At 48.3% G+C, this 12,577-nt stretch overlaps 1 protein-coding gene across 3 annotated transcripts in view; it reads left to right on the forward strand.

Moving 5' to 3' along the window:
* DDX46 (DEAD-box helicase 46) overlaps window positions 1–12,577 on the forward strand; it is a 1,330,317-nt gene that overhangs the window by 321,133 nt on the left and 996,607 nt on the right. For all 3 annotated transcript variants that reach the window (XM_069652574.1, XM_069652572.1, XM_069652573.1), the window contains exon 6: window positions 74–222. In XM_069652574.1, the coding sequence (XP_069508675.1) occupies window positions 74–222 (149 nt within the window). The remainder of the gene's footprint in view (window positions 1–73; window positions 223–12,577) is intronic.

Below are 12,577 nucleotides of genomic sequence, written 5' to 3' on the forward strand. Positions count from 1 at the left end.
ACACTACAATGTCTCGGGTTTGACAAATGTGTAATGTTTTTAAATTACATTTTTGCTTTTATACGATTTGCAGATGATGAAGAGGAGCAAGCGGCTGAAGGGGAAAAAGAACCTGTAGAAGCAGAAGATGAAGAATTAGATCCATTAGATGCATATATGGAGGAAGTAAAAGAAGAGGTCAAGAAATGCAACATGGGCAGTATGAAAGGTGGTAGTGAAAAGGTACATTTTGTTTCGGTATAAATAATTGGCATATTTTGAGTTGCATATTCTTCCATATAGTGTTATTTTCTAATTTTCAGTGTTTTTATGCAACCTCCCTATGTCCAAGTAGCAACATACTAGAATGTTTTCTAAAGGATTCCTTCCTCATCTATGACAATCTGCGCAGCTGCTCTTAAAGGTTTCTGCTGCAAGGCGGCACAACGCGTCTTTGCATCGGCTCTGCCCGCCTCAAAGGGCCATACGCCGGACATGCTGTCTGTGCCATTATATATTGAGGTAACCCGCTCCGCCCCATGACCTCCGTCATGGGGGCTCACTCTGTTCGCTTCAGGAACACGCTCTTTGTGTTTTCGAATTCATCATTGCCCTGTCCATCCCTGCGAAGGCCTCTGTTTTCAAACCATGCACAGACTGTGGTCGGCAGATGCCAGTTTTGGATCTGCATCAGATTTGATTGTACTGCTTGGGCAAGGAGTAAGACACCAGGATTGCGGGTTGTCATTCAATGCACACAAAGGCCCTCCGGTAGAGGGCGTTGTTAAGGCACGTTTTTCTAAAGTCTGACTGGGGTTAGACTTCAACAGACTTATCTCTTGCTATTACGGACCCAACTCTTAATATAAGCCCGTACCACTCAAGTTGCTAGTGGCTGAGCAGCCAGGCTTATCTTAGGAAGGAGTAATGTGAGCTGTAGTGCAGTACAAAGAAATCGGTTGATACAGAGATCCAAGAAAACAGTTACTCACGTAGTTCTATTAAAATATATTTATATACACACAAGGCACACAGGCAAGTCTAAAAAAGTACCAACTAACAATACCATTTACTTAGAAATGGATATGATTATTAAAAGAACAATAATGCAGGTGAGTAACTTCATATACTTTTCATATCCAGCACAGTAACTTCAGTTAAGGTCAGTAAAAGCACTTCTAAAGTTTAGACAGAACAAAGCTAGCAACTAACAATGTTTCTCATGCTTGTGAATCTGCTTAGAAGCACATGCTATGCACATAGTCCGACATCTAGTGGTAACAGTGGAGTATTGCATCTTGTCTTTCCAGGATCGAAAAGGGACGTCGACATGGGCGTGCCTGTAACACTCCCTATTGTGACATGTAGTGTACCCAAAATCCCTCGCGCGTCGAGGTCCCTCATATTGTTTTCTTCCTCCCAGCTAGCTGGTCACCTTATGCGGAGCTTTTATTGCAAAATTGTTATAAATCCTGACCTCTGGTGATTTATATATTATTCGTCCCCTCTTATTTCCTAACCACGACCGCCGACGACAGCGAAAGAATGGACTTCAACGTCTGGGGATCTGGGGTGTGGTTGAGTAGTTTCTGGGGGTTTCTATTCTTTTCCAGAATGTCTTTCCTTCTCCCCTCTCTTTGCCCTTTTGGTTTTGCCATCGCTTTAACACATGAACAGGACACCATTTAAATTTTGCCCTTCCTGTAAGTGAAAATACCCCTGGAAAGACTAGCACCGTCGGTGCAATAAGTGTCTCCCTCAATCACGACGAGGCGTCTCGTCAGCTCCTGCGTCCTAAGTTGATCAAGGAGCGTTGAGTGAAACGGTGGGCAGCCTATACCATGTCCAGGGAGTTGCAGGCAGCCGACAGAAATCGCCGTGCTGCACACGCATTGAGGCGTTTTAAGGTAAGCGTTACTAGCGCTCCCGTGAACAGTGACTTTTCTAACAGTATGTAGTACTACCAAGCACACCTTACAACAATCCCTCATGTATCTTTTTTGTAAAAATAGATTTCGCTCGAACACTCAAGACGCTAGGATTATCCAGTAAACTATTCATCATCGAATTATAATCAAGAAACCTAACCTTAGGTAAGCGAGGAAACGCCATTACATAACATAGACTGTCATTTTAAAATCTCGCAGTTGCAAATTTTTCAGAACTTAGAGTACCTATTAGACTACATCATGCACTTTGATATTTTTCAGGTACCAGAAAATTTGCTCATTGAAGATTCGCTGATACTATTTTTCTCTCAATATACAAGGTACGCCATTGTAATGGATTGTCCACTGTGTAACATCCTTGCCTCATTAATTACTAACTTTACAGACTGTTCTAATAATTAGTGATTTGGCACACAGTAATTAATGATTGTATAAAACCAAATCGCATCTAATTTGAAAATAACATTTTTTCTCCTCTCTCCCCCTACCCTTTTCTTTGTTTACCTCTTCCTCCATTCCTCCTTTGTACTGTATAATTTACCTGGTTTATGTTTATAATCACAATTTGACGGATTCATTTCATTATTTTGCAACACAACAATGTGGTTACTTTTGGTTTAAATGTAATTGGTCATGGTTCATTAAGGTTTTTTTACAGTTACTTACTATCTCAATGTTAATACGCCCTGAGGACGGCCCGGAGAGGGCTGAAACACGTGTTGGCGTGCAGTGTCCGCTTTTGTGAATAAATACTTGTGTTTACATTTCCACTTACATTGTAATGGACTAATTACTTTACCAAGTTCAACCTTGAAGTGAATGACGTCATCTGAGGGAGCAAGCACTACTTTGTTTATTCCGAGAATTTACCCATCTACGCCTTGCCACTGCTGCAAACCTCGCTACTCATAGTATCAATATTTAACCAGCAAGAGGGTGTGCGCACCTACCCATGTTGGGGATAATTTCTCTGTGTCCTTACTATTCTTATCTAGGACTGTGCTTGACAAATCTTAGCGTTCTAGGGAGGAACATCCCCAGGAGGAGCCCTTTGCTCCTCTGGGCCCCTCTGGTTCATTTCCATGGACCAGGGAAAACTTTGAAAGGTGTATGCACAGGTTTGCTACATTTGTGGACTTTTGAGAGATTCACTCCTAAAAGGCCTACTGAAGGAAGACCCTTATCATACAGTGGCCAAATTCCTAAAAACCTCTTGCCCACTTCATGAGGAGGTCTTTGACCTTACAGATCAAGAAGAGATTCCTCTTGACCCTTTTTTTACAGGAGGATGATCCCTTTGAGGATCCCACTGATCAGACCCAGGATTTGGGGGGGGGATGACCAGCAGGTGGATAACCCGCCTTGGATGTTCCCTATCCATACCCCGGATCCTGATACCATATGTATGGACCTCCCCCCCTGCCCCCTGTCCCCCCCCCCCCACCTCTGCGTCTGGCATCTCCTGTAGATGACCAGATGGCGTTTAACGCCATTCTGAAAAAAGCAGCCAAACACTTCCAGATAGCCACACAAGAGGCGGTGCTGGATTCAGATTTCGTAGAGGACATTTTAAAGAAGCCTACTGCCAGCCAGTCTATCCCTTTTACTTAACTCCATCAAAAAATGCATAGCCCCTTCATTAACACCTTCACAGACAATGGCTGTTAACCCACAGGTGGAAAAACTCTCCCTCCTATATTGGGAGTCATGCCACCCCGGATTCTCTTGTGGTCACGATGACAAGGTAAAGGGCAGGGGTCCTCTTGTTCACAGACGAGGCACCGCCGGACAAAGAATGTAAAAAATGGGATGCTCTTGGGAAGAGAATCACTACTGCAGCAGTGTAGTCCACCCAGATAGCCAACACCACCAAGCTATTTTGATGTCCAATGGAACCTGCTGCAAGAGGTCCCTGAACCAGTGCGTTCTCTCCTGCTTACAATTGTGTCAGAGGGTAAGCAAGTAAACCATAACATCCTCAAAAACACCTTAGGTGCTACTGAGACAGCAGGAAGAACCTTCACTCAGGGTACCCTTTTGAAACGTCATGCCTGGTTAAAGAACTCCAGGTTCAAACCAGAGACACAAGCGTCGCTAATCGACAAACCTCTGGAAGACTCTAACCTGTTTGGCAAGGCTGTTGATGAGGCACTGGAAACTGCTGAGAAAGAACACGAGACTTTGAAATCTTTGAATCAGATCACTCAAAGGCCGTTTAAACAGAGAGGAGGGCGGGGGGGGAGTTTACGCTGCTCCTTTCGCGGACAGTCCTATTCTCGTTCCCTACATAACCAGTATGGCTCGTGTAACAATTGGTGCTCAGGCCAGGGGTCTGCCGCCTCTAATCCATATCCACCCAGAGGTCAATGCCATGGGAAAGGAAGGGGTCGCAATGCCACCCCCTAAGGCTCCCCGGCCTACAGTCAGAAATTACTCTCAAATCCGGGTCCCCTCCCACTCCTCCCCGGTCGGGGGACATATAACATAATTCCTGCATGCTTGGGAGGAGATTACCACAGACCAGTGGGTGCTCAAGAGTCACCCACGGTTATTGCATCGAGTTCATCTGGCTACCTCGATTCAGACCTCCGAAGTCCAGGCGTCTAACACCAGACATCTGAAGAACCTGCTGCAAGAGGTCGATATACTGCAGGAAAAGGGCACTATCAAAGTAATTCCCGTTCTACAGGTAAGCAAGGGTATTCAGTGTACTTCCTTGTACCCAAAAAGGATCTCACCATGCGCCCTGTGCTAGACTTGCACCCAGCGAACACATTTGCCAAACCCCAAAAGTTTCGTATGGTAACGCTGCAAGAGGTAATTCCTCTACTGACGCAGGGGGATTACATGGCAACATTGGACATGAAAGATGCATACTTTCATATTTCAATGTCGCCAGCACACGTAAAATACCTAAGGTTCATAATAGAGGACAAACTATCATTTCAAGGTCCTTCCCTTCGGCATTGCCTCAGCCCCCAGGGTATTTACAAAGGTACCAGCAGTTGCTGCAGCTCACCTGCACAGGCAATCCATCCCAGTTTATCCTTAGCTCGACGACTGGCTCATAACACGGGACTCCTACGGTTCATGCATGTGAAGCACTCAAGATGATAGACCTCTTATTCAGTCTGGGATTCTCCATAAACAAGATGAAATCCAGCCTCGACCCCGGCCAAGTTGAACAGTTTCTGGGGGCTCTAATTTGGACAGAAGGCGGTCTTGTCTTTCCCTCCAACGAGAGCGTCCAAAACATTCTGTTTCAGATCCCTCAGTATGTAGCCAGTCGAGAGGTAACGGTACGCAAGGCCATGCGATAGTTGGGAATGATGGCATTCTGCATTTACTTGGTTCCTCACGCACGTTTGCGCATGGGCCCCATTCAAGAGTGGCTCAACAGCCCAAGGTGTCAGGCCAGCGGACAATGGGACAATCTAGTGGTCGTCTCAGCAGCCCTCGTTCTCTCTCTGCAGTGGTGGTCGAGGGAAAACCTCTTGAAGGGGAAAACCTTGACCACCCTTGCAGTCGAAGCTACACTCACGACGGACGCATCTCTCACGGGGTGGAGGGGGCTCACCTCCTTCAACAGACAGCGCACAGCGTTTGGTCCCCAGTAGTAGCATCCAACCACATAAACCTGTTGGAGCGGTATTCAAAGCACTGAAGGCCTTTCAGCCACAGTTACAGGGAAAGACAGTACTGATCCTCACGGGAAAACAGCACAACGGCCACGTATTACCTGAACAAGCAAGGGGGCACTTACTCTGCAGGGCTGTCCAAACTGTCACAGAACATTTGAAAATGGGCTCTCAAACACAGGATGTTTCTATTGTCTCAACGCGTTCCAGGGGAACTCCCATTTTCTGGCAGATGTGCTCAGCAGAGACTTCCCATTGCCCTTGGAGTATGAATGGGGACTACACGAAGACATTGTCTCCAATGTCTTTGCAGATTGGGGCTTCCCATAGATCGACTTGTTCGCAACTCTGGAGAACTGACAATGCCCAGATTATGCCTCCAGGTACCCTCAGAACCGATCCAAGGGGAACGGTCTCTGGATAACATGGTCGGGGAAATTTGTTTAAGGTCGCCCACCTCCTGCCAGTTCGCCCCACTCCGAATCCCCTACTGAACAAGATTGTGCACAAGATGCACCTGGAACCAGTCACCATGATAATGGTGACCCCAATGTGGGCACGCCAACCCTGGTTTTCCCATCTGATGGAGAAGTCTCTCTCTCCTTCGATGCAACTACCTTGCCCATACAACATGTCATCTCAGGACAAGGGGGAAACACTTCATCCATGCCCGCAGACTCTCAATTTAGCGGCCTGGCTCGAGTTCGGGCATCTCCAACTTCCTGAGATGCATGGATATACTTGGAGAAAAGAGAAAACCTAACACCAGACATTGCTATTCCAATAAATGGAAACACTTCGTCATTTGGTGCAATTCCAAGAGCATCAGTCCCTTTGACTGCTCTCCTACTCTTATTGTATTATACCTGACTCACATACTAGACTGTGGTGGAAGATCCCAGTAATTAAAGCTTTCCTGGAAGTGGTTAAAAGAATTCACACCCCTATTTCTAACCCGGCTCCCGGATGGGACCTAAATGTGGTATTAACCAGACCTATGCACAAAGTAAACCTCAAACCACTCGCTTACAAGACTGCCTTCCTAGTGGCGGTCACTCCAATAAGAGTCAGTGAACTACAGGCCTTTTCAATTCTAGACCCTTTCGTTACAATTCATAGAGATAAGGTGGTTCTTCGCACTCACCCATGGTTTGTGCCCAAATGTATTTATAAGTTCCATGTAAACCAGTTTCTGATGCTTGTTAATCTGCTTAGAATCACATGCTGTGCATATAGTCTGACATCCAGTGGTAACCGCAGAGTATTGCATCTTGTCTATCGGGGACCGAAGGGCAACGTCGGCATAGGCGTGTCTGTAACACTATCCCTATTGTGACGTGTAGTGTACCCAAAATCCCTCCCGCGCCGAGGTCCCTCAGATTGTTTTTTTCCGCCCAGATAACTGGACGCCCTTTAGCGGAGCTCTTACAGAAAGAGACATTGTTTATCTTATAACGACTTGTCGGTTTTTCCCTGTTAAATCACTTCGGTCACAAGAATATCTTTGACGAAAACTGCGGGGGATTCGTCTACGGCAGTGGATTTCGGTGCCTAAGATCCGGCGGCCGGACTTTCCACGTGGTCTGGCCCTCTGGCCGACCTTTACAGTAGGGAGAGTGGGGTCGGGGTGGCCATATTTTCAGTATGTCTTTCCTACTTTCCCCTCTTTACCCTTTTGGTCTGGTCATCTTCCCCATTGGCTATGGAAGGACTCCTTTTAGGTTCTGCCCTAACTGTAGGGTCAGATATCCTTGGAAGGACGAACACAGGACGTGCAACGGCTGTCTCCCCTTAGATCACGACGAAAAGCGGTGTGCGGCCTGAAACTCCTTCGGCCTAAGACCCTTAAGGAGCGCTGTGTAAAGCGGTGGGCCACCTACGGTATGTCGTGGGTGGAACCCCCTTCTCCCCCCCCCCCCATCGCCACACTCGCTGAGAGTGACGGGGCCACCTCAGATGACCAAACATCCGTTGCGGATGTAATAGACCTCGAGGCAGACACTTCTAGGTCCGCCACGCCCATCCCTGACCCTTTAAGGCCTGACTCTGGTCTGGTTTCAGGGACAACACCCGGCGACAGGGGCGTACAAACGCATCGCACTAAGCATGTAACCCCTACACCAATTTCGACGTCCTCGTCGAAAAAGGTGAAAGCGCCAACAGACGGGTTCCTCGGATCGTGCAGATCCAAAGCCTTCCCGCATCCGCAGCAGCGTCTTCCTACTGGGCAACCAAGAACAAGTAAGGGCGCTACTCCAAAAACGTCATATATTGAAACGCAGAAATCTGACGCTGTGACGGTCCCGAAGGCCGCGCTAGGCCCAAAAGTTACGACTAGGCCTCTAGTCGAAAAACCGAACGCCGCGGAAGGTAACGCACTTACTGATAGACCATTGGAGCAATTATCTCACGCCGATTTGGCGATTATCGAAGACGGCATTGAGAGGATTACGGCAGCGGTGGGACTTATCCTGGTTCTGCCTAAAATCATGGGGCAAGCCGCAGACAAATCTTCGGATGCGGTTTGAGTTTGGGGCCCCGATTCTCATGATACTTATGAAGATAGTCAAGAGCCTCTTTCTGACACCCTAAGACTTTATTTCAGCGCTGTAGGACGGAGGATGACGTTTTTCCACCCGTAGGCCCGCCTGGGTCCTCTAAATGAACTAGAGTGAAATTCGAAGGGTGTATGGACCGGCTGGAGAGGATTATCAGTTTTTCTGATCATCCATCTCCGAAAAGGTCTCGTGGAGAGCCTAACCCTCAATCTTCTTATTTTCAAGATCAACCTTCTGTCCCCATCCAGCGGGAAGACATTGTCCACATGGACACCTATAGGGACATTTGCAATGAAGAGGAAGAAACTTCTTTTCTACAGAGTTATCAAGAGAAACAGCAGGGTGCCGCAGACAATCGGGAAGAAACCCAGCAGGAGGGTACGGACCCATGGACACTGCCACATCAAGATCAGGACACTGATGTTTTGTGTCAGGATTCCCCTCAATCCACCCCCGGCTCGCCAGTCCTCGCCTGTAGATGACTAGATGGCCTTCAACTCTGTTGAAAAAGGCAGCTGAACACTTTAAAATCTCTACTCAAGAGGCTGTGCCTGAACAGGATTTTGTAGAGGATATCCTTAAGGAAAAGCCTCCATCTAGCCAAGCTATTCCCCTACTTAATTCCATCAAGAGAAGGTTGGCTCCCCTCTTGGTGTCACCAGCTCGAATTCGAGCAGTGAACCGAAGAGCGAAAAAATGGTTTCGACCATCTCCTTCCGACCCTCTATACATTAGGGGCCATGCCATCCCAGACTCTCTGGTAGTGACTACCACCCGAAAGAGGGCAGGGACAAGGAATCCAAAAGGCTGTATGCTCTAGGCAAACAAATCCCCTTGGCTGCCGCATACACTACGCGGATAGCTAATAATACCACGCTATTGGCAAGTTATGCTGACGCTCAGTGGGACCTACTACAAGGCCACCAAGAGGTTCCAGAACCAGTCAAGTCCAAGCTTCTCTATTGTGGTCAAGGGAAGACCAGTGAACCAGAATGTGATTAAAAACACCCTGGAGACGGCTGAGTCAGTAGTCAGGTCTCTGGCCCAAGGGACTCTACTCAAGACACGCTTGGCTGCGTACCTCGGGGTTCAAACCTGAAACGCAGGCCTCTCATCAATAAGCCTATTGAGGAAGCTAACCTCTTCGGGAAAGCGGTTTATGAGGCATGAAACTTTTAAATCCCTACAACAGATCACACAAAGACCTCCCCCCCCCCCCCCCACCACCACCACCACCACCACCACCACCCCCAGAGAGGTAATAACTCTCGGCGGTCCTTTCGAGGGCTGTCCCGTGCAGGTCAAAACAACTATGGCACGGGGGATTTCAACATAGGACAAACTTCAGGAAGCCCCGCATACTACCCTTCAAGGGGTCAGCGACGCGGCAAAGGCAGAGGTAGGTAGAGCCCCCAATCCTAGAGGAGCCGCAGCCTCTGGTAGAAATGAGCACCAAATCCAGGTCCCCTCCCATGTCACCCCGGTTGGGGCGCCATTAACATCTTTGCTCACGGCATGGGAGGGGATAACTTCAGACCAGTGGGTCATAAAGACGGTCGCCCACGGGTACTGCGTGGAATTCGTCCGACCTCCACAGTTCAGACCGCCGCGCTTGCGGCGCCTTTCACCGGACCATCTGGAGATCCTGAATCAAGAGGTGGAAGCGCTGCTGGGAAAGGACTCCATAGAAGCCGTCCCTATTCAGGTAAACAAGGGTATTTGTTCAGTGTACTTCCTTGTACCCAAAAAGGACCTCACCATGCGCCCTCTTCTAGACCTGCGCCCAGAGAACAAGTTCATAAAGCTCCAGAGGTTTTGCATGGTAACACTACAGGAGGTGATCCCACTGCTGAAACGGAGACTACATGGCAACATTGGACATGAAAGATGCATACTTTCATATTTCAATGTTGCCAGCGCACAGGAAATATCTAAGGTTCATGATAGAGGACATGCATTACCAATTCAAGGTACTCCCCTTCGGCATCGCCTTGGCGCCAAGGGTGTTTACCAAGGTCCTGGCAGTGGCTGCAGCACACCTGCGCAGACTCTGTCCCGGTTTACCCTTACCTCGACGACTGGCTCATCACAGGGGACTCATACAACACATGGAACACCCAAAAAAACAGTAGATCTTCTGGCTGGGTTTCTCAATCAACGAGAAGAAATCCAGTCTAATCCCCAAATCCCCCAAAAATTTCTTGGAGCTCTAATTAGGACGGAAGACGGTCTCGTCTTCCCCTCTAACGAGAGGGTTCAGAACATGCTTTTTCAGATTCCTCAATATCTAGCCAGTCGGGAGGTGAGGGTGCGCAAAGCCATGCGCTTGCTAGGAATGATGGCGTTGTGCATATACTTGGTTCCCCACGCGCGGCTGCGCATGTGTCCCATGCAAGAGTGGCTCAACAGCTAGTGGCGTCAGGCCAGCGGACAATGGGAAGATGTAATAGTTGCCTCACCAGCCCTCGTTCTCTCTCTGCAGTGGTGGTCAAGAGAAAACCTCTTGAAGGGGAAGACCTTCACCACCCCTGCAGTGGAAGCCACTCTCACGACAGACGCATCTCTCACGGGGTGGGGGCCTCACCTGCTTCAGCAGACAGCACATTGAGTGTGGTGCCCTCAAGTAGCATCCAACCATATAAATTCACTGGAGCTATTAGCGGTGTTAAAAGCCCTAAAGGCCTTTTAGATGCAGCTGCAAGTGAAGACTGCTGATTTTAATGGATGGCACTACAGTCATGTATTACCTGAACAAACGGGGGTGGCACTCACTCTCCAGGGCTACCCAAGCTGTCCCAAAACATTTGCATATGGGCTCTCAGACACAAGATGTTTCTGTTGTCCCAACATGTTCCAGGGGAACTCCAACTTCTGGCAGACGTGCTCAGGAGAGATTTTCCTCTGCCCGAAGAATACGAATGGCGTCTGCACGAAGACATTGTGTCCAACGTCTTTGCAGAATGGGGCTTCCCAGAGATCAACCTGTTCGAAACTCAGGAGAACACCCAATGCCAAGACTACGCCTCCAGGTACCCCCAGAACCGCTCCAAGGGCAACGGTCTCTGGATAACATGGTCAGGGAAATGTGTCTATGCTTTTCCCCCCCCCCCGACTCCCCTTCTCATAAAGATAGTGCACAAGATGCACCAGGAACCAGTTACCATAATACTGGTGGCCCCGCCAACCCTGGTTCGCACATCTGATGGAAATGTCCCTCTCTCCACCAGTGACACTACCCTGCCCGTACAACATGTTGTCTCAGGACAGGGGGAGACCCTACACCCATGCCCACAAACTCTGAACTTAGCAGCTTGGTTCCTGAGGTCATAGAGTTTGGACACCTACAGCTCCCTCCGAGGTGCATGGGCATGCTCTGGGAAGCTAGGAAACCGAACACACGTTATTGCTATGCCAGCAAATGGAAACATTTTGTCATCTGGTGTAATTCCAAGTGTGTCAATCCCATCGATTGCTCACCCACACACATTGTGCAGTACCTAACCCATCTGTTGGACTCTGGGTTGGTCTTCAATTCCCTAAAGATTCTTCTAGCTGCACGGTCAGCCTACACCACATCACAACAAAAAGTGTTGTGGTGGAAGATACCGGTGATTAAGGCCTTTATGGAAGGGGTTAATAGGATTTATCCTCCCATTTCTCACCCAGCTCCTGGGTGGGACCTAAATGTGGTTTTGACCAGGCTCATGGAGCTCCCTTTGAGCGTATGCATAAAGCAAGTCTAAAAGACCTGACTTACAAAACGGCCTTCCTAGTGGCTATCACTTTTATCAGAAGGGTTTGCGGACTATAGGCACTTTCTGTTCTAGACCCCTTTGTTATAGTCCACAGGAATAAGGTAGTTCTGCGCACGCACCCCAGATTGGTGCCTAAATTCATATTGAAGTTCCATGTGAGCCAGTCGATTGAACTACCTACCCTTTTCCAGAATCCCACTAGCATGGTCGAAAGAAGCCTACACACACTGGATGTGCGCAGGGCAGTAATGTTCTACATGGAAAGAACTAAACCACTGAGGAAAACAAACCAATTTTTTGTTTGTGTTTCAGTGGCAGCTGGTAGAGAAGGGATCCTGTCTCTAAATCAGCTTTCGAGGGGATTGAGTCCTCCGACGTATTCCATATCTATGACAGTAATCACCACAGCTGTGCTGCTTCGGAAAATCTTCGGCTCCTACGTCGATACGCCGCCCTCGAGGACCTCCTCCGACAGCCGACGTCATTGGATGTTATGAGTAGGACGCACAACGCCCGTAGCCTCAGTTCTGTTTTTTCCGCAAACGTGTTCGCTTCGGTAATCTCGGCACGCCTTGACTCTTTGGAGTTTCTATTGCTTTCTCGGTTCTTCAAACCTGTTTGTGAAATATTTCTTCGTGAAGATGTCTACCTCGTCTTCCACACTGCGTCCGGGCTTTAAGAAGTGCAGGGACTGTGGG

The sequence above is a fragment of the Ambystoma mexicanum genome, chromosome 3p (assembly GCF_040938575.1).
Source record: "Ambystoma mexicanum isolate Mex_15411 chromosome 3p, UKY_AmexF1_1, whole genome shotgun sequence".
NCBI lineage: Eukaryota > Metazoa > Chordata > Amphibia > Caudata > Ambystomatidae > Ambystoma > Ambystoma mexicanum.